Genomic DNA, 23,134 nt, shown 5'->3' on the forward strand with positions numbered 1-23,134 from the left:
AGTCCCTGTAATCACGGCTGAACAAGTAAAGACTGCACTCCCCCCCACCTCACCCCTCCAAGGGACTCATCACTATACCGGAAGAATGCAAAGTCCCTGTAATCACGGCTGCACAAGTAAAGACTGCACTCTCCAAAGCCAAGAACATGGCATCCATGGGACCTGACAACATCCCATGCTGCGTTCTGCACGAACTACAGAATGAACTGGCACACCACCTAAGTACCATGATCATTCATAGCCTCACTTCAAGCTTTGTGCCTAATGAATGGCGCACAGCGACGGTTATCCCACTCCACAAAGGGGGCACCACCATGGACCCCAGGAACTACCACCCCATTCGCCTGGCAAGCCTGGTCTGCAAGGCCATGGAACATCTTGGAGCTTATAAACAAGGACATAGGTAACCTCCAAACTCTGGACCCCACTCACTTTGGATTTGTAAAAGGTAGATCATGTCTCCTAAACCTGATTGACTTCTTTGAAGCAGTCACCAGAACCATGGACGAGGGTAAGGTGATGCACACAGCCTATCTTGACCTCGCCAATGCTTTTGACACCATCCCCCACTTTGGAATTATAGATAAACTCGTTACACTGGCATAAATCCCTATGTCACAAGATGGATGGCCAACTGGCTCACTGTCAGAACCCACACAGTGAAAGTAGCCGACTCCAAATCCAACTTCAGACCAGTGACAAGTGGAGTACCACAGGGCTCAGTCCTGGGTCCTCTCCTGTTTGGCATCTACTTCTCAGAAGTCCAGGCTAATACACCAGGTCTTTGGCCAATGAAGTTCGCAGACGACTGCAAACTAGGTGCCATAATAGAATCGCCTAATGATGTGGACATTTTACAAAGGGGCCTCACTGATACTGATGCTTGGTGTCAAAGTCATGGCCTCAAGCTCAGTACCAAGAAGTGCATTGTCATCCCTTTTGGGAAAAACACTGTACCCATGAACTACCACATAGGCGGTAACCTATTAAACATTGAAAGTGTGATAAGAGACCTTGGGGCACAGGTGGACAGTAGTCTGTCCTTTGATAATCACATTGCCATACCTCAGCACTGAAATAAATTAGACATGCTGGAATAAAATCCCAGTCCAGGTTAGGCAGAGTCCCTCATTGACTCTCTTCAAGAGGAATCTTGATGAGTGGATGGGAGATCGTAGGTTTACCCCGGTTATCACTTCTGTGTCACTATTAGACAGAGGCACAGTATACTAACCTCGAAAAAGGGCATAGCAAAATTAATTTAAAATGGGTGGTGAAAGCCAAACATACTCTGGCTAGGCTTATAAATGCCCTAGGGCAGATAGCCTAGTATGAACCTATGAACAGTGGTCAGGAAATCCTTCTATGTGGCCCACCTCATCACAAATGGGTTCACCTCCAGGAAAAAAGAGGGCATTGTTCCTCTCTACTCATCCCTCATCAGACCCATTGTAGAGTACAATGCCCCATTTGGCATGTACCTCGCAAGACATCTACAACAACTAGAAACGCCACAGAAATACCTCACTAAGAGGATTACTGGCCTTAAACAGATGCCATATGCAGACCGTCTCAAAAAACTCCAGCTCTACTCTGTCGCTTATCGCCTACTCAGAGGCGACCTCTGCCTAACATACAAGGCCATGTCAAACCCAGATCTGTTGGACATGCTACACTTAAAGGAACCCCAATCCCTCTGAGCCACACTCTGTAGGGACCTAAACCTTGCCACCACAGAACATTCTGGCGGGATAGATTCCTGTCCCAGAGACTTCCCATGCTCTGGAACAGACTACCCATTCATGTCAAGCAAAGTTCCTCATTAGCCCTCTTTAAGAAGAATCTCGACAATTGTATAGGAAATAGGAAATTCACCCCGGGGATCACTTCTGTGGCTCTGCTAGACAGTGGCTCAGGAAAATAACTTTCTTGGGTGGCGAAAGCCAGGGAACTTTTTTCGCTAGCCGTATATAGGCCCCAAGGCCGATAGCCTAGTACCTACCTATGAACCTATGTAGTACACAACCAATACTTGCCAGAAATTCCTGTAGCTCCTTCAGTGTTGCTGTAGGTCTCTTGGTAGCCTCCCTGACCAGTTTTCTTGTCTTTTCATCAATTTTGGAGGGATGTCCAGTTCTTTGCAATGTCACTGTTGTCCCATATTTTCTCCACTCTTTGATGACTGTCTTCGCTGTGTTCCATGGTATATCCAATGCTGTAGAAATTTTTTGTACTCTTCTCCTGACTGATACCTTTCAACAATAAGATCCCTTTGATGATTTGTAATCTCTCTGTGAACCATGGCTTTTGCTGTAGCAGGCAACTAAGTAAATGTCAGGAAAATCCTACTAGGACAGCTGAACTTTATTTAGGGTTCGTCAGAGTGTCTTTAATTGATGGCAGGTGTGTACCCAAGAAGACTGAATGCTGTAATTAAATCAAAAGGTGCTTCAATTTTAATTGTACAGGCTATAGGTCACATTAAAGGTGGGAAAAGTTTTGAAATGATTTATTGTGGTCTCATTTTTTATATCAGAAAAACCTGACATTTTAACAGGGGAGTGTGTACACTTTTTGTATCCACTGTACATACTCTTTCCTTTGCTTGATTCCTGTGCTGCATATCATAAGCTATTATGAGTAATCTGTTCTTCTACAGCTTTGTTTTTTCCACTGCATCTTTAACAGGTTCAACTGCTTGGACTCCATACTGTATTCTTGTTCCTCCTCCATTTAGGGGCTTTCCCCAGAATAAGGGGATTTTCCTAGTATCCCTTTCAAATTTCTCTTAGTCAATGTGAATACCACTTGGGTCTACCCTGAAAATAATCTGCGCTTAATGGGACCAACCCAGTCAAGAAAAAGTAAATAAATGAACATGGTATATTTTTTTCTCAATCACGTATGTGTTCATGACCAAAGTAGTCGACAGACATTCCGTATGGAGACAAATACTCATAGAGTTCCTGAGTGAATGCTGATTTTGTGTTTGGTCTTCCTGTGATATCTCAGCTTGGCCCGTGTGTGGCTTCACGTACAAGCTACTGTGATGATTAGGAAGTCTTTTGTTAAGCCATTAAGTTGGAAGCCAAAGTCAAAAACCGGAAGATCAAATGGATGTCAGAGCACAGCTCCTCATCTCTAGAGATTGACTAACTTCTTTCAGAAGTTATCAAAATGTAATGAAACTGCTTTAAGAAGACCATGGTCTAAAACTAACTTTTAGGATCATAGGAGATTACTAGGCTAATGGCCCTGGGGTCCTTACAAGCCTAGCCAAGAGTTTACCCCCCCTCCCCGAAAAAAAAGAAACCTCAGTCAGAACCTGTCACCCTTGTCAGTGAGGGACAAAGGTGTAACCCCTGGGACAAATTTATGGTTTCCCATCTACTCATCAAGATTGCATTTGAAGAGGGTCAGTGAGGTACTCTGAGTCTATTCCAGAGACAGTGCAGCCTCTGGGAGAAAAACCTGTCTCTCCAGCAGGTTTTGTTGATGTCGCATACTAGATTTAGGCCTATTGAGTGGGTAATGTGTGAGGAATTAGACTTACAGATATGGAGCATCTCCAGTAGGGCAGGGTCTGACATTGCTTGTAGGCAAGACACAGATCACCTCTGAGCAATCTGTGTGATACCAAGTAGAGTGATATTGATTTAAGCCTGTCCACATAGGACAGGTGCTGGAGGCCATGGATTTTCTTTGTGAGGTATTTATGTGGCCTTTCCAGTTGGTGCAGGTATTTGGAGAGGTACATACCAAACGGGGCATTATATTCAATTATAGGTCTAATAAGGGAGGACTACAGAGAGGTGATAACCTCCTTTTTTCTGGATGCAATCCCTTTATTTATGAGATGAACAAAGTAAAAGCTTTTCTGACCACCCCTGCTACATGATGGTCAAATGTAAGATTGTTGTCAACCTGCGTACCCAGGTGTCTCACCACAGGCTGTGTGCTTAGGGGTTGCGTTGATGTGCTAATCAGTAGGGGCTGTGTTTTTGCTGAATGGTATGATAATACATTTTTTTGCATGTAACTTAAGGCCATGATTTTGGCACCAGTCATTTGTAGCTGTGTGAGACCCTCCTGCAGTATGTTAACATCAATTGGGGAGTCAGTGACAGCACCCAACTTAAATTCATCCGCAAACTTGGTCAGCCACAAGCCCTTTGTCTTTGGACCTCTGAGAAGTATATGCCAAACAGTAGGGGTCCCAGGACAGAACCCTGGGGAACAGCACTAGTGGACAGGTCTGCTGTTGTAGGTGGCAGTGCTTAATTTGACCTTGTAGGTCCTATCTGTGAGCAAGCTGGCCACCCATCTGACTAGATAGGGATTAACACCAAGTTGTGTTAGCTTTTCAATGTTGCCAGAGTGGGCTATTGTGTCAAAGGCCTTGGCCAGGTCAAGGTAAGCTGTATGTACTGACTTTCCCCTCATCCAGGGCCTTGGTGACAGTCTCAAAGAAGTCAACCAGGTTCAGTAGGCAAGATCTTCCCCTGACGATTCCGAATTGGGTGGGGTCGAGTGCTTGGAGATTGCCATGTCCATGTTTATGAGATCCATAATAATACGCTCCATGACTTTACAAATCAGACTTGTCAAGCTGATGGGGCGATAGTTTCCAGGGTCAGTAGTGGCACTACCTTTGTGCAATGGGATGACAATGGCAGTTCTCCACTCTGCTAAAATGAAGTCTGTAGTTAGGCTGTGGTTGAATAGGTTGCTCAATGGCAAAGCTAGTTGTTGCTGGAGATGGTGCAGAATACAGTTTAGGATACTATCATGTCCCATGGAACTGTGTTCTTTGCCTTGGATAGTGCCTTTAACACTTAATCTACAGAGATGCGAGGTGTGGGACAAGTGTTGGGGATGTTGACTGGGCATGTGGGTGGGGCAATACTGGGGTGATGTTTCTGCTGAACCTATCAGCCAGCAGGTTGGCAAAGTCAGCAGGATCAGTGTAAGTGGTACCATTTTTCTAGTTCAGAACAAACTTGGGCTTTGCCATGGAGGTTCCTAACGTAACTGAAGAAGGACTTGTGGTTTCCCTTTGTTTTGGAGGCTAGTTTCAACTAATAATTTGCTTTGGAAGTTTTCACTAGTGATCTAATTTGCTTGTTGAGGCAGAGGAGGGAGTTTTTCTGATTTGGAATTTGTTCCTTTTTACCCTTGAACACCAGTTTCCAGTTTCTTCCTTTTGTTGTAAAGCCTGTTGATAGAGGATGTCCACCTGAGGACCAGATTTTAGTTCTGTTGTGTATGGCTGAGTCCATGCAGTTGTACAGGTGCTTGTATACTGCACTGGCGTGCTGTTCAGCATAGTTGTCTGCATCATCTGAGGGGGGCGATGGTGTGAAGCTGCTGATACCCTCCCATAGGAGGTTATAGTCAGCTTTTGAGAATTTTTTTTAGCCTGGTTTTGGCTGGGGTGAGGTTGGGTGGAATAGAAACTTCGAATGAGACAGACTGATGATCTGATCTCACCAGGAAAGAACATACTATGGGAGTGGTGCAACAGTTGCCCATGTTGGTGAGAACCAACTCCAGTATGTTATCTCCCCTTGTAGGGGATAAGATCAGCTTGAATAGACATCTGCCCAAATGGCTGAGAAGAACAATTAAGTGGTCAAGCAGTTAGGAATTTTTGTTTCATCTGAGAAAGGAGTCTGATTTTCTTGTGTCTTGCCTCTTGCTTCTCAGGTACATTGAATAATCTGTAGGTTTTATTTGTTAAGGAACTACCTGTGCATTCTTAGGACTGCACAACGCACCTGAGAGGAAGGAGGCAAACCACTTGAGGTGTGGAAGTTAGTCCAGAGCACAAAAACTTTTAGCACAATGATATAAGCAACAGAAAGTAGAAAGAGTTGTTGCCAAACTTGAGCTGATAACAACAAAAATAACTAGAGATACTATAGAGATTTTTCAGAAATGTTATGAAAATTTGTATAAAGCAGATGAATATGGAAAGCAAGAAAATATAAGTGAAAATATTTATGAAGATTTAGTTATGTGAAAGTTAGAGGCAGATGAGGTTCAACAACTAATAATTGAGATAGGAAGATATGAGATAAAAATGGTAATGTCTAATCAATTAACAGGAAAGTCTCCAGGAACAGATGGTATTACTGGGGAAGTTTGTAATTTAGGAGGGTAGAAATGGAAGGTTTTAACAGTATTTTAAAATGGGGAGAATACCACCATCTTGGAAGAAAGCCGTTCTATATGTATTACACAAAGAGGGTATTTCAGACCCAGCTTCATAAAGACATATTTCACTTTTAAACCTTGATTATAAAATGTTTCTGTCTGTACCAGAAATGAGTATAGCAGATGTTTTGCCAAAACTGATAGCAGTGGATCAGTGAAGTTTCCCCTCACATTGTTTTTTATTCTTTATTGTGGAGAAGGTTGATAGAAAATGTTTTTGAATACATGCAAATTCCCTGGACTTAATGAAATGAAAATGGTTTCACTAGCTTGTATTTTAAAATTGCGATCTGTAGCTATCCATGCCATTATTGGTCACGGATCTGAGCCACCAAAGTGAGTGGCAGTTCCTGAGCTCAAGCTCCTCCCTTCTCCTCATTTCCTACTACCCATAATCCTCAGATCTCATTTACCATGGTCATGAACGGTTGGTTCCTGAGTTCAGGCAAGCCTAAATTTAAGTATTACCTTTTTTAAGGAGTTTTTCTTCTACTTTTTCAGTCTGTTTCTCCTTTTTAGTGTTAGCAGTATTTTAGTGGGTTTTTTGTTAGTGTAGTTTTAGAGTTAGGCTTCCTCCCTCCCTCTAGTTGTCTCTGGCGTTAGGTCCCTTCCTGCCCTTTTTCCCTTCTTTCTCCTTTCCCTGTGAAGTGTGTGTGTGGTGTGCATGGAGTGTGCGGGTATGGCTGAGAAGCCTGAGGGCTTCAAACGTTGCTCCTCATGCAGTTGCAAACTGGCCCCTGTAGACACCCATGAGCAGTGCGTCTACTGTCTAGGAGAGCCACATTTAGAGGTTGAATGAGACATTTGTGCTGGATTCAACCTGCAGGCTCTCCTAGACTGTCAGAACAAGCTGCTTCTAAAGCGCTTAGCCTCGGGAGGGGGGGGTTCCTTGGTATCGAGATCCCCCTCAAAGGCACCCCCTGATCCTAAGAGGAAGCATTCTTCCTCCAGGGATCACTCCCCGGCTCTCAGATCCAAGTGCTCTGGATCTGAGTCCAGCCTCGGCATCTAAGGCCAGCTCCAAACCCTCCAGGACTGAAAGGGTCTCGGATTCGACCGATGGGACCAAGTCCCCATCTGCTCTGATGAAGTTGTCGGAGCTGAGGGGTCAACAACAGGCCAGCTCAGATCCGTCCGCTCTGTCTTCTGCTCCGGCTCCATTGGCTCCCTATGCCCTGACCGAGAAAATCATCATAGTAGACTTCCCAGTCCGATCCCGGTCCTCAGATCCGAAGAGGCCCAGCAGGTCCTCTTCTAGGGACTGTAGGCTGTCCACCGACTCGGGTCACTCCTCTGTTTTCACCATAAGTTTGCTCCCATGTGATATGGACCAAATGATAAGGAGTTTCCTCAAGCCCAAATGGGACTGGGTTTACTCCCTTCCCATAGGCGTGCGCTTAGGGGTCCCTCTCCCAACCTCATGCTCCTCTCTCCCCGACCAGCTCCTCAGAGCTTGGTGCCCCAGGTTCAAGGCTCATTGAAGGTGCATCAGTTGGCATCAGGAAGTACCCCTACTCCCACGCCACCTGGGTCTATGGTGGGGTCTGCTCATTTTCCCTTGGGGTCAGCTTACCTTGTGCCCCAGATGTCCACCCAGGCCACCGGGGGGCATGGGTTTGGGTCCAAGTTTTTGATTTTTCTCTTCCCTTGGGGGCTTCAACCTTGGACAGCTCAGGACTGATATCATCTGGAGGTGTGGGCACTGCACTGGGTCCACCCCACATGGACTCGGCTAATGGGGAGAGGGAGAAGGGGGCTTTGTCCAGTCCCTCAGCCTTTCGGGCAGTAGAGAGGATCATGTCCGGTTGGTCGGCTTCCTCCTCCGCTCTGAACCCTATATTACCTGGTTCAGTCTGGGGTGGCGATTCCTCGTCTTTGGCCCAGAGTCATCCACCCCGAGATCGCCTTCAGAGGGGAGTTACGCCCCTTGGGCTTCCTTCCTCCTTTAAGCCCACCCCTGAGCCCCCAGCGGAGGAGTCTGTTCAGAAGAAGTTGTGCAAGAGGAGGAACCTTGACTCCTCATGGGAGTCTCTGACAGATGACACAGACTTCGATGAAGCGGACAGGTCCCCCAGAATTCCGCCAGAGGAGATGTCCTTCGGTGACATCCTGTTAATCCTTATGGAGCAGGGTGGTTTGTCTTCCCCAACCCCATCCTCCGAGGAATCCGTTTCTTGAAGGTGTTTGGGGTGGGCCCATCTACCTCCTGGATGTGCCCCCTGCTGATGAGTTGGTCCAGCTCTTGGCCAGCAGGGCATGGAAGGAGCCTGAGACAGTGGAACTGGTGCCTAAGAGAGCAGTTGCCACAGCCACCAAGAAGGAGCTTGCAGAACAGAACTCCTAGGGCCATCCCTCTAACAGGGAATCTAGGGCAATCGACCGATTTGGGAAGTGCATTTACACCTCAGCCACTTTTGGACTGAGGACAGCTAACTGCATGGCACATTTCACCCGGCTGCACAGGGATTTGGTGTTGGAGCTCTCCACTTCCCTTTCAGAGTTATTGCCTCCAGAGAGCTTGAAGACAGTTTCTCTGAAGCTCACTACTCTCACCTCCCTAGCCAGTGCTTTGATGAAGTTGATCTCGCATTGCCGTCAGGCGCCACACCTGACTCCGCTTATGTGGATTTATGGACAACTTCAAGGCTGCCTTCACTAACGCCTCTTTTGATGGGTCCACCCTCTTCTGTCCCTCAGTCAGAGAGACTTTGACCCTCAGTGAACAGGAGGATAAGACATTGTCAGCTGTCGGGATCAAGTTTGCTACTCCACAATGGTCCTTTTCTAAGACTCAGAGGGGCAGTAAGAAGCTGTGGTTCTGTAAGTTGCAGTCTTTCTTCCAGGATACTCCACAGGCTTTCTTCCAGGATACTCCACAGGACTTCTCTTCTGGCCGGGGGAGGGGGTTCAACAACAGGCGCCGCCCTAGAGGTAGAGGGGGTCCACAAAATCAGGGATTCTGGGAGCCTTTCTCGGAAAAGCCCAGCAGCACCCCTGAAGTGCTGCCCGACTGCCCTTCCCTGGAGGCAGTTGGGGATCGGATATACCTGCACCCGACTGGCCTGGGCTTCTATCACCTCGGACTTGTGAGTGCTCAACATTGTATCCAGGGGTTATGTCATTCCGTTCGATCCCCCACCACCACAACAGAAGTCACTCCCACCTCGCAAAGGGAGTTGGCTCTCGTAGAGGTCCATGACCTCCTGCAGAAAAGGGCCATCCAAAAGGCCCCAACAGGACAGCAAGGATCCAGAACTTACTCTCATTTTTTTTAGTGCCAAAATGAACAGGCAACGTGCATCCCATCCTGGACCTCAGTTGGTTAACTTGTCAATCCAGAAGTTGAAGTTCTGGATGGTCACTGTTCAGTCCATTCTGCCTCTTCTGAACAAGGACAACTGGATGTGCTCCATAGATCTCAAGGATGCACACTATCACATCAAAATAGGAGATTTCTGCACTTCCGGCTGGGGGCCAATCACTGTCAGTTCAGGGCCCTGCCTTTCGGTCTTACCTCAGCCCCCCCTGGGTGTTCACCCGATGTATGGCAGTGGTGGCAGTCCACCTCCGGCTGCAGGGATTTCCGGTCTTCCCATACCTGGACGATTGGCTCCTTACAGCTCCCACAAAGCATCTTCATCTTCAAGACATGGATTTCACCCTGAACCTTTTTCAAGACGTAGGGTTACAGTGAATTTTCTGAAGTCGCACCTTTCCCCTTGACAAAGACTGGAATTCATAGGGATGGTGTCTCTTACTCGTGGCAGAGTAGCCACCATCCAGCAGCAAGTCCGCTCCATTTTGGAACAGGACCAAGTCCCAGCCCATCTCATTCTTCAAGTTCTGGGGTTGATGGTTATGTCCATCCAATTGGTTTCCCTGGCCATGATCCACATGCGGGTGCTCCATTGGACTCTAGCAGTGCAATGGTATCCTTGTCTTCATCCTGTGTCCTACATGATCCGTATTTCCAAGGTCTGTAAGCTTCACCTGTCTTGGTGGGTTCAGACCCAGGATCTCCTGTTGGGGAGACCCTTCCTCTGTCCCAAGCGACAATGACCATGGACGCCTCCCTGTTGGGGTGGGGGGAGCATTTCCAAGCAAGGATGGTTTAAGGCACGTGGACCCTGTTAGAGACCCAAGTTACACATCAATGTCCTTGAGATGAAAGCAGTCCTCCTGATGTTGCAAGCCTTCCAGGACTTCCTCCCTCTCAGGACGGTAACTGTTCAGACAGACAACTTGGCAGTGGTCTGTTATGTCAACAAACAAGGGGGACCACGATCTTACTCTCTGTGAAGAGAGGCCATGATAGTTTGGGAATGGGCGATAGCCTCAGGCCCCTTTCTCCTTGCAATGCACATCCCCAGCGAATCCAACGTTCTAGCGGATAAGTTGTGCAGGACCATCCTGAGTCCTCATGAGTGGTCCCTGAATCAGTCAGTGCGAACCAGATCTTCAGCAAATGGGGATTCCCATGTTGTGACATGTTTTCATCTCAGGGCAAGTGCAGCACCTTTTTTGGCCTGATCCCCCCTCCGGGGGAGTCCCCAGGGATGCTCTGATTCACGATTGGCAGCTGGGTCTCCTTTATGCTTATTCTCCGATTCCCCCTGATTCCCAAAGTTCTGCAGAAAGCTTGGTGCCTGAAGGCTCAGCTCATCCTCCTTGCCCCCTTTTGGGCTCGACAGAAGCGGTTCTCTCTTCTCTGGTCTCATCTGAAATGTCTGCTTTTGATATTAGATCCGACTCCGGATTTTATTTCTCACCCAGGGGGGCTTCCCCCTCCCAAAATGAAGTCCTTGAAACCGACAGCCTGGTTTGTCCAGTTTCAGTGATCATCAGCCAAACAATGTTACCTTCCCTGGTGAAGGATATCATTTTGGGTTCTCAGAAGCCATCTGCCAAGAAAGTCTATCGCGGCAAATGGAAGAGATTTTCTATTTGGGCTCCTCAGAGGGATATAGGTCCCTTTTCAGCCCCCTTGTCAACTACCGTGTCCTTCTTGTTTATTTCATCAAGGGGCAAGTTTTTCCTACCATAAAGCTTCAGCTGGCAGAAATATCCAACTTCCATCTGGACATTAGCCCGTTTTTTTTTCTTCAAGATTGTCTAAAGCATTTCTAAAGGGAGTGTTCTTACTTCGCCCTCCCTTGAAGGACCCTTCCCCTCCATGGGATTTTTCATATGTTCATAGGTGTGTACTAGGCTAATGGCCCTGGAGCCTTTACAAGCCTAGCCCATAGGACTACCCTGGCATAGTGCCACCCGAACATATTTCCCAGTGCCTCTGTTGAGTAGAGCCACTGGAGAAAATAATCAGCGCTGCCAAGTCTCGAACCCAGGATGCTGTGCACTCCAGTCACAGCAACGGTCCACTACACCATCTGAGCTGTTGGTACTGCAGTCTTTGACCCTTCCTCCATTCGAACCTGCTGCAGCTTGTGATATCAAGTTCTTGTCTTGAAAGATGGCCTTTTCAGTTGCTATCACTTACGCCAAAAAAGTTTCTGAATTGCAAGCCCTCTGTATAAAACCCCCTTTTATCGTTTTCCATAAAGACAGGGTTTCCTTTAGAACCAGGCCTTCTTTTATTCCCCAGGTGGCTTTGGAAAATAACTTGAACCAGTGTAGTCAGCTTCCAGTCTTTTTTCCTCAATTATTCTAACATAGGCGGGTATCAGCTGCATTGACTGGATGTCCATAGACAGCTGCATTTCTGTCTAAACAGGACTAAAGAATTTCAAAGATCTGACCAACTATTTGTAGCATTTTCTCAAGCCAGGAGAGGCAAGGCCATATCCAAAGTCTCCCTCTTTCATTGGATTGTTTCCTGCATAGGACATATCTATCAGCTTAACAACAAAGATCTTCCCAGACCTCTTAAAGCCCACTCTTCAAGGTCTGTGGCTACTTTCTCTGTGTTCTGGGCTAGGACATCATTGGATGACATTTGTACTGCAGCCACTTGGTCAAGTCCTCATATTTTTGTGACACAGTATAAGTTGGATCTGGTGTCTAGGGGTAGGGCATCCTTTGGTTCTGCTGTGCTCCAGCATGTCCTTCCTTGAGACCTCCCAGGATTTTGGGTAGCTGGGGACTTTGACCCATCCGTGATCAATAATGACATGGATAGCATCAGATAGAGAGTTGTGTACTCACCATAACTTGACGTCTGTGCTATCCAGTGTCATTATTCATCACGTTCCCTCCTTCCGTCCCCCTCCTTCTGGTGGCCAAGGGAAGCTTGGGGGTGTTGTGTGAGCTGGTGCCCTGTGTTTTCTGAATAATCTAGGTCTCTGCAAGGGACAGTTAGCAAACTTGATCTGAGGATTATGGGTAGTAGGAAGTGAGGAGAAGGGAGGAGCTTGAGCTCAGGTGCTACCGCTCACTTTGCCAGCTCAGATCTGAGGATCAGATCTGTGACCCATCCGTGATGAATAATAACATTGGATAGCACAGATGCCAAGTTATGGTGAGTATGTAACTCTTTTTTTTCTTATTTTCTAACATGTGGATGGGTTTAAAGTCTGCTTTTGTTTTATCTAGTTTTGTATGGACATTTCTTAAATTGTTTTAAATTAATTTGTATACCTGGTAGGGTGAATTGATTTTTGATTTTCATTGGTTGATTTGTATCATGTGCCTGTTGGGTGTGCTATTTAAACAGGATGTGACTAAGAAATGTTTCTTTCACTTGTTCTAATGAAGTTCCTTTTCCAGAGGTGAAAGTGCTTAACTGTGTATATTTATGTATGGATTAAACTATGCCTCTAGGGTGTATGCCTTTTTTTGAGACTTACATTAAAGCAACTCTTTTGGAATCTAGTCCACTGAGTCAGCAGTGAAACAAATAGCTTCATTATTTGTTTTGTCTACCACCTCTGTATTTCCCAAGATTTAAGATATTGATTTTTCCTTTTCTCAAACCATTTCTTCAAGATCACTACAAACAGTTGGGTAAGAGCACTACTTTCAGCAGGCAGTACCACAGAAAGTTTTAGCAACACAGTTTACAAAACCTATTTTGAATATTCACAAGAGATAAAGTTCAAATTGAATTACTCTTAATAAAGCAGTTTCTAACCATACAGTCATTTCTTTTTGGGTTAAATGTGACATGTAAGGGATAATTAATGGCATTGAGATCAGTTATAGTAGAGGTGAGTGGCCAGTTGATTTTTACAAGATCGCTATGTAGGGCTGTAACAATAAAAGATGAATTATTTGTAGATGAGAGTGAGAGTTTGGCCTTTCCCATCCCATGGTCAATAATTATACATTACCCATAATGAGAATAATTGGGATCGTATTGTTGATAATTTGAGGAGGCCCATCCACGAGGTGATGTATGTAGGAGCTGCCTCTATCCATTAGTAGTACAGGGGGAAGGCCGGAGGTAAATTTTATGTTTGCCATCCGTATATCCATGTTGCACTTGAATATGGACAGGGATGAACTTTGTTTTATGTAGATGGGGAGTCTGTTCCAGAGCAGCGGTATTCTCTGCAAGATATACATTTTCCTCCAAACCATTCTATTGATGTTGCAGAAGAGGTTTCGATCCCTAGGCTGAGTATTTCTGATGTCATTGGACTTGCTAATGTGCAAGGAGAATAGCAATGGAGAAGAATGATCCTGCACAGATGTTTCAGAAAGTTATTTGTGAATTGTACTATTTCAGAGATTTATACAGAGCAAAGAAATTGGCGAGCACCATAGGATAGTAGGAAGCGACATGAAAATGAATGTTTCTACAGTATACTGCAGATGATACTGAGATCAAAAAACAGGTCAGATAATTTTAGCTGGTTTTGAAGAAATTATAAACAAAATAAGCTTATAATAGTGATGTCAAAGTATAAAAGAACTCTGTACTAGAAGTAGTGATGTAACATTCCCTACAACTAAGAAAATTAAAAAAGAGCAGGTACATTTAAGTACATTTTTGCCTACAGCAGGACCATGGGGATAAGGTATTAGTTTCTTGGTTATTTTAACTGTATATCAAAAATGTTGTTCATATAACCTGTTGTGATTAGTGTGTGCAGTTTTATATTGGAAAAACAGTTGGAAAGTTAAATGTGCGAGTGTTTGTGCATGATTATGCTACAAGGTCCAGAACTGACAGTAATACTTTACACCAGCATTTGATCTCTTGTGTATGTTTTAAACAGGTTTATGTTTATGCTACAGTCCCTGAGAAAATGAATGTTATAGGTGACCACATGGAAAATTAGGTGGATACAAGAAGATATGTTAATTTATATGTGTACTGCTCACACAGAGTAATGGCAGTATTAATTTTAAATGTGTGCTCAGAAAAGGCCATTAGTGATTGGCTGACATATCATTTGTTGAAGTGTTTTGCGTATTTATATATGTTTTCTCCCTTACTAATCCAGGCTGAGCCTGGAATTGATCATTCTGTGATTGGTGCGCCACCTCAGTAACCAAAAGGTAAATAAAATAAAATCAGTCTAATGACATTTTATTAAAAACAAAAGTGCTAACTATGAGTTGCAGTTCCATTAATAAATATTTCTTAGTTATAGACATTCCTGTTTTCATTCTGTATATTTTTTAGCAAGATTAAAATATACTGTATGTTGCTTTCCTGCGTTAGTTTTGATCATGCATCTTTAACCAGTGGTTTTCTTGTTTAAGCCTTAATAATAAATCTTCATGCTGTTTGCTGTGGTGGTTCTGTTCTGGGTTTTATGAGTACTTAGTTGTCACTTAAATGTTATTCTTTACCTTTCTATCTGTACGTTACAATTTTTTAACTGTTTAAAAACACTGCCTACTTCAGCTGTACTGACAGGTTTTTGTTTTCACTTCCTGATCTGCAAAAGATTATGATTTGTGCAATGACACCTTCAGCTGTGTACTCTACATATTATTTATTTTACATTTGTTGACCGGGCTAGTCTAACTGGATACATGTCCATTTTCAGAAGAGGCCTGGGAAGATAAGCTCCGATGAGAACAATAACAAAAAAAAAAAAAACATTACTAAAAATAGCAATAACAAAAAATTACTAAAAATAGCAAATCATATTTACAAAGTTGATATAAACAAGGTACAATGCTTTTACATTGGTGACAATGTACAGGGTGGACAGGGAGTAAGTAGGGTGGGAGACAATGTACAGGGTGTACTGTCAACTCACAATCCTACATATATTACCTCCCTGTACTGAACAGCACTTTTGAAAGTATTGCCATTTTTTTAACCAGCAGCAAAATGATGTATACTGCTTCCCTAAGGTTTACAGCACTTAAAACAGTGTAAGAGAATAGGAATTGGTTATTCCTGGTATAGTAGAGACCCCTATGGCCCATTCAATCCTGCCTTTGAGCCATATCTGCCCTGTGCTTTTTGCTGAGAGTCAAACAGAAGGGGGTGGTCCAGCTCACTGGTTGTGGGCTGCTCTACCATTTCCCACTGGAAGCATCCCCTCTCCCCGTGGTGCCATCTATTAATCTGCACTTGATGTCTCCTGAATGGGGAGAGTGCCTCCACTAGCTAGTTTCTTCTTGGCTGTTTAGTGCAAATGCACTGTGGTAGCACAAGCTTAGCTTCCTCTGAACTCCACTAGGTGAACATGTAATGGTTCTTCTAGGTGTTACCTGTTTGGCAAGTCAGAGCCACCTCCCTGTTCCAGAATGGGCAAGAATGGTAGCAGGCATTCACTCCCAACCTTCTCAGCCATCTCCCACAGGCACAAAACTGTCTGTTTTTTTTAATCAAGATTAAAATGCTGTATATTACTTCCATGTAGTCACTTTTGAGCACGCAGCTTTAACTAGTAACAGTACAAGTGATTGGTAATGCAAGCTGCCATCCAACATTGAGAAATGATTGGTTTTATGAAGCTGTAGTTGCTGAGAATTTGTTTATATTTATACAGTTGCATATATCTAGATTTACTCAGAAAGTTGCATATAATCGTTTAAATAGCAATTGTTCATTACCAGAGCGCAGCTGTTTAATTTTAGAGAATGGGCAACCTGTTGTACATTGGCATCCTGACTGGAGAACAGACATTCTCCAGCAGGGTGTTAATGTACTAGTAGTGGCTGCTGATGAACAAGTCCATCAGTTAATGGCTGCCATGGAGCTGGGACTAAAAGAAAACTAACGGCCGTCATTATTTGATGCTGTCTAAGCAGTGCTTTTGCTGTTTAACAGTGTAAAAAAATAAATAAATAAATAAATGTGTGTATATGTGTTTGTCTATGTGTGTGTGTGTGTGTGTGTGTGTGTGTGTGTGTGTGTGTATACGAGCATGAGAGTGACAGTGAGATAGAGCGAGCCATTATTTTACACTCACTAAGCAGCACATTTGCTGTTTAGAGAGTGTAAAACTAAAAGAAATGTGAAAAACAAAGTAAAGTGTGTGTGTGTGTGTGCATGTGTGAGTGTATGCATGCTTGCATGCACGAGAGGAAGTGTGTGTGTTTGTGTGTCTGTGTGTGTGTGTCCGCACGCGCGCATATAAAGAGTGAGAGTGATTGCGCAGTGGCAGCAGCAGCAGTTAAGAGTTTTGTATACCTCTCAACATCTTAGCTCAAGATATCTGGATAAAGCCTAAAATGTCAAAAATAGGGACAGATATTTCTCTTATAATATTACAAAGTTGCTTGAATAACAGGATTTGTGTTAGCATGCATTTTCTGAACCACAGCTTTGTTTGTGTCTGTGTGAGTGAGAGTGAGTGTGTTTCAGATCGATTGACCAGTGACATTGGCAGTTAACTGGTTTACATACTTCTCTGCATATTGGCTCAAGACATCTAGATAAAGCCTAAAATAAAGGGGGCACAAAGGCTGACAAAATAGGAAGACATTTTAAATATTGCTCTTATAAAATTACAAAATTACTTGAATAACAGAATTATGCCTCATAACACCCCTGGCCAGGCATTATCTACACAATAGCACACACCCTGTTGGTCATTATTGCTTGCGTAAAGGTAATTTAGTAGTGAGACAGTGAGTAGGTGTGCTAAGTTAGCCCCTGTGCAGTACTGTGAAACTGGACCAGAACTTCATTGCCCTGCTTAAGATGAATTGCACTTTTGCTGTGAATATAATAACTGTCGTAAACATATTATTTGAGAACACTGTCAGACAAAGGGAGCACAAAAATGTTTTTTAGTCAACCCCATGCTAAAGCTTACTTATTAAAAGGTTACTTAACACAGTACACTACACAACAGTTAATGTGCTAGTACTAATTTGCCATAAGTGTACACACAAAATAATGTCTTGCCAGATTGTTTTGCTTTTAATGAACTTAACTTTGGTCTGTTTTATGCTTGCAGGTGGAGCAGTTGACAAATCAGCTAAAAGAGAAAACAGACAAATGTAATGAGTACATACTTGCAAAAGAGCAACTAATTCGAGATGTCCAGGAACGAAATGAAGAAATTGAGAAACTTGAATGTAGAGTACGAGAAGTGGAGCAGGCCTTACTTGTCAGTGCTGAAAATTTACAAAAGGTAACATCCTGAAACTGTGTTTTATTATGTTTTCTTCTTAAAAGAAAACCCAGTCACGTGTTCTGCCATAGAGTAATGGTTGTGATGAGTTGTGCCTATTTAAATGTGTTTTACATTGCTCTGGTAAAGTGCAGTAAAACAGCAATTTGTCTTATTTTTCAGGTGGAAGAGCGAAAGCACATAATAACATCTGATGTCAAGGGTGCATTAAGCCTTGAGGCACAACTTCAGGCAGAGAGAGAAGCTTTAGACAGAAGAGACAAAGAGGTGGGAATATGTGATTGGCTCCCTGTCTTATTAAACCACTACTGATTTTTTATAGGTAATAACAGACGGTAACAGTATACACAGTTGCAGGGAACATCCATAGGTTAACACTACAAGCTTACTTATTATGTTTCTGCTTATAGAGATCATTGATGTTTGACATCTGTGTAATGATACTGAAACTCCCCCCCCCCCCTTCATGTCTATCATCCACTGCCAGCTTACCTCCTTTCCCTATAACTTTGAAAGATGCATTACGCTTTTTTCTCCTTTCTTCCCTAAAGTCTTAAAAACAGGCTTCTTAAAAATAGAGAGCTCACCCCTCGTAACTGTATTATATTAAATGAAAAATATAGCTAAAAAAAAACAGAGAACAGTGAAAAAATTAATTCTAACATTAAAGACTTCACATGGGGAAGTAGAACAGCGGATATATATTTTTAACAGTAGAACACAGTGTTCTTTTCATTTTTCCATTTGTGTATATTTGGAGAAATTGTTTTACATGGGTGTATGTCGGGTAGCTGTAAAGCACTGTAAAACAAACGTGTTTGTGATGTAACAGTTCACTTCTTACTTTGAAATATTCCTGCTGTGTTGTGCAGGTTTTATACCATACATAATAAGAGTAACAGTTTAATTTTGTTCAGTGTACCGATATTTCATCATCATTCAGTACTGCCATTCAAGTATTAACTGTAGCATCTAATCTCATTGATAAGGAAGCATTTAGTTCAGAAAAGAATGGATGATTAAATTCTTGTGTTCCCTTCCATCTGTAGCAGTCAGACAAATGTTATGGCATATGTTTTTATCAGACACAACCCCCTTATACTTGTCAGTGATCAATAGTTTTTTTTACTGTAATGGTACTATTAAGGCACTTCTTAAAAAGCACTGATTTTCACTTAGTGCACTGGCCAATTTAATGCATCATTTTTAAATGTCCACATTTTAACCAGCTGCTTTTAAATACTGTGCTCAGACATGGAGGTTTACTGATGCATAGGTGTGCTGGTCGTGCCACTGGATTAGAAGTATGATGTACAGAGCACTTCACTTGTTTCCACATTCATCTGTCAAGCTGCAGAAGTACAATGAGGTAAAGCCTTGACAGTAGCCAGGTCACACTGGCTCACGTAGCAGCTCGGTTGACTGATGGAGGGGAAAGGGAGCTTGTGCATTTCCCATCCTGGGTGGGAGAGCTGAGGTGCAGCCTGCTGTATAATTTATCTCACCGCTCATAGAAAAAGTTAGGGTGCTAATGGGGAGGATATTAGGGACACCAAGCCAGTGATGGTTGACAGCCTTCACACTGGGTGTGTGGAGGTGTGCAGTCATGTGGTAAGGCATTATGAGCCCTGCAGTGATGTGACTTTACTCATTTCTGTGCCGAGTGGTGGGTCATAATTAATGTCCTCATAGCCAGAGACCAACAAGGACAACAGTAAACCTTGGCTGACTGAAAGAACCCACCCCTACCCCCACTAGATGGTTCTTGCCTCTGTGGTTATAGAAGACTCACCTCAGTGAACAATGTATGGGCTTTAAGTTAATTTGAGAGGAGGTTTGATGGTGAGCAGACCTGGGAACAGAAAACACCTAGAAGAAAAATTCCCTTAACTCTCGCTTTTCCTGGTGACAGACACTGAGGTAGTAGACTAAGCAAGACAGGCCAGATTTCTCCTAACCAATACATTCTAAGTCGTCTTGAAGTATCCTAAAGTGTAGCTACCCCTTACTTGGGTCCTGCGTCTTCCAGCACAGCTTTATACCTGAAACAGATGCAGTGAGAGACATCTAGGGTCATCTTTATAAGATATAGAAACCATTTATTTTTTTCTTTCACTTGCCCCCACTGTCTATAAGTTGAAAAGCCCCATTCTGGGCAACTGGCCTATTCGTTCTCCATCAACTAGGTAGGGGTTGACCAAGAAGAGCCATCTTTCAGGCAGACATAATTTTTATTTACATGGCTGTACCCCATGCACACTTAGGAAAGTGCTGCAGAGGGGACATGTAATGGGCTGACTGTGAAGGGTGTCCCAACACCTCCACAAGGGCCATAACTTTCAAGCAGACCTCCCCAACCTGTGCAAGTAGTGGTTTCTCAAGTCTCTATTAGGGAAATTGCAACTACCTGATGAGTTTCTAAGTGCATGCATATCTTTGGGACAGGTTAGCAACCCCCCCCCCCCCGGCTCAGAAGACGCAATGACTGTACTCTGGTGCTGTCTAATATTACTGAACATTTAATCCTGGAGAGTCAGCTCAATAACCTTACATAGAAGTCTGATTTCTGACAGTTTTTCCTGAATTGATGTTCCTTCAGTCACTACTATCAAATTATGGTCATAGGTGAGGGTGGGTATGTAGATTTCTGGGAGAGCAGAACTTTGCTGAAGCACTTGCATTCTGCATCACTGCAACAGATCAGTTCTGAACCCAAGAGATTGCAGCTGCTGCTACAGTGTCCTTTACAGTCTCCTTGTCATCACTTGTAAACAAGACTTAACCTGTTCCTCTCAGGGCAGCTGCTTCCACCCACCACCCACCTGAAGAGAGCAATCCCCCCTTTTCTGGATAAATACCTTAATCCACATATTTACAGACACTGATTCTAATCTCTGCCACTCTACACTCAGCAGTGAATCTCTTGAATGTGAGTGTGTTGAAGCTTCAGGTAGATGATGCCAAAACAGCTACATTATCTGCAAATAGAGATGATGCCTGTAAGGTCCCCAGTCTAGATATCCACTCAGTCTACCTCTCTCTCACACATATCTTGATATTCTGTCCTTAAAAAAAAGTCAGAAAGAGCAACAACATGCAGCTTTACTGGGCTTTAAAATCCCACTTTGGGTAATGAGATGTAGAGTTGTTGAGTTTTATCACTCATGTTTGGCAGTACGGTGTAGCTGTGTTAGGTTTTATCACTCACATTTGACAAGGTGAAGTTTTGTTTGGTTTTATAAACTACTTTTGGTAACAAGATGCAGCTTTGATGGGTTTTATCACTCACTTTTGACAACAAGGTGCAGTTTAAGTTTTATCTCCCACTTTTGGCAAATAGATACATATTTTTTGGCTTTTAGCACATATTTTGACTTAATGCCAGCTGTGTAAATGCATCCCTCACTAGATTGGTACAGGAAATTAGCAGGACACATCACCATTCTCACAACCCATAATGTCAGGGAACGCAGTTGTAAGCCTGTAAGTCCATAAAACAACTGTAGACTAGATCAGCAAATGCCAGCAACCCTTGTTTAGTTTTAAGATGATGGAGACTTGATTATGTGTTGTACAGTTTGTATGGAGTCTGGTTTTATGTTTTATTTTAGAGTCTCCAATTAACAGTCTTGTGTAAACTTTCCCAAGGTGTCTGATAAGTATGGACAGACTCAAGAAACTTCAGCTGTTTTTAGTGTCTTATCGTCTACTTAGAGGTGATCTCTGCTTGACTTACAAAGCAATGTCCGACCCAACCCTACTTGAAATGCTACACCTAAAGAAATTCCAATCCCCTGCGCCACACGCTCCAGAGATCACAACCTCATTACCACAATTAACAGAACATGCTAGAAGGACAGGTTCATCTCCCAAAGACTGCCCATACTCTGGAATAAGCTTCCCATTCATGTCAAGCAGAGCACCTCACTGGCCCTTTTCAAGAGAAATCTTGACGAGTGGATGGGTAACAGAAAGTTCACTCCTACTGGATATGGGCACTGTGAACTAACATTGGGTGGCACGGTGCCTGGGCAATTTTTTGGGGGCTAGGCTTGCAAAGGCTCCAGGGCCATTAGCCTAGTACACACCTATGAACTTATGATCCCTCCCTGTATTTGAAGCACATCCTCTGGTGGAACCCGCCACTGTATTTTATCAGTCAGGATGTATAGTCCCTGCCCTGCATGCAGGATTGAACAAAAGCATTACATACTGCTCCAGTCCTATCCAGTGCATTTGACATCTCTCGTCAAATGTCATCCACACCTGTAGCATTAGCACTGCTGTGTCCTTTGGCTCTCAGTTAATGTAAGCTATAATAATTGATTCCAACCAGGCTAGTGGGTTTGTGCATGGCCCTTTTCTGCCACTGCCTGGGCCATAAACAGAAACAAGCTACAACAAAGTAACATAATAGAGTAACAAAACACAGATATCAGCTTAATAAAATAACTGTAAAACATGACACAAGAAACAAATCATTTTACAGCAAGCTAGACCTACAAATAGCCTTCCACACATATTTGTAGTATTCTGTTGCTCAGTTTACACAGTAAATACACATTAATATGAGCAGCAAAAGTGGGTCTAATATTCTGTTAGTCAGAATTACGCATTGAATCTTTTTAATTCTATGTACAGTTAGAAACTGGATGAAACCGCATAAGAAGATAAGACTGGAGTAGGAAAAACCAAGCATGATATCGTTTACTTAGCCATTGTTTCTGAAGTACATGCATTTGTAGTGCTCCTGCAAATGTGATTTTAGCTGTTTTTGAAGGTAGTAAAAATGTCTGTAGTTGCAATGGAATTGGATAGGGAGTTCCAGGAGGCAGGCGCCAATATGAAGGACGATTTTTCACTGATAGTAGGTGTAAAAATGGGCCTTTTTAATTTTAAGGTTGAGCTGCTTCTTAATGAGTCAAAATCTTAAGAGCTTTCTCACCACCGAATTGCACTCCCTGTGTGGGCTTTGTGAAACTGACTGTTGGCTAGCAGTCCATAAAGGCTGGGCAGATAATTGCCCTTCTGGGGGAAAACCATTCACATTTGTATTTTTCTGAGGAAAACTTTTTTTTCATTGAAATTATTTTATGCTAGGATATTTTGTTTGGATCTTCTGCTGATGCAGTCCTTAAGAGATTTAATGAGAGAGGAAAATTAAGTCAAGGCATGTCCCAGGTATTCAAACCCCCTTTTCAAAGTTCAATAAAAACTTTCTTTCCAACTCCGGACCCTTTTCCAAGGATAAAATAAGCTGTCCCAGCAAGTGTCAAACAAACAGAAGTTTAAAAAGCAATGCCTCAATGAAGAAAGGTGCAGTCTCCGAGAACCAAGGACATTCCAAAATGTCAGAATTACTCCCTGCCCCTTTAAGTCCCCTTCTCTCACTCTGGTAATTCTTTAAGTAT

General features: G+C 43.4%; 1 protein-coding gene across 4 annotated transcripts in view; it reads left to right on the forward strand.

Annotated features, from left to right (window-relative positions):
• Positions 1 to 23,134, forward strand: part of AKAP9 (A-kinase anchoring protein 9) — a 3,155,794-nt gene that overhangs the window by 2,507,315 nt on the left and 625,345 nt on the right. For all 4 annotated transcript variants that reach the window (XM_044067665.1, XM_044067666.1, XM_044067667.1 and 1 more), the window contains 2 exons: positions 17,547 to 17,723; positions 17,886 to 17,990. In XM_044067665.1, the coding sequence (XP_043923600.1) occupies positions 17,547 to 17,723; positions 17,886 to 17,990 (282 nt within the window). The remainder of the gene's footprint in view (positions 1 to 17,546; positions 17,724 to 17,885; positions 17,991 to 23,134) is intronic.

The sequence above is a fragment of the Protopterus annectens genome, chromosome 3.part1 (genome assembly GCF_019279795.1).
Source record: "Protopterus annectens isolate FY-2018-M chromosome 3.part1, PAN1.0, whole genome shotgun sequence".
Taxonomy (NCBI): domain Eukaryota; kingdom Metazoa; phylum Chordata; order Ceratodontiformes; family Protopteridae; genus Protopterus; species Protopterus annectens.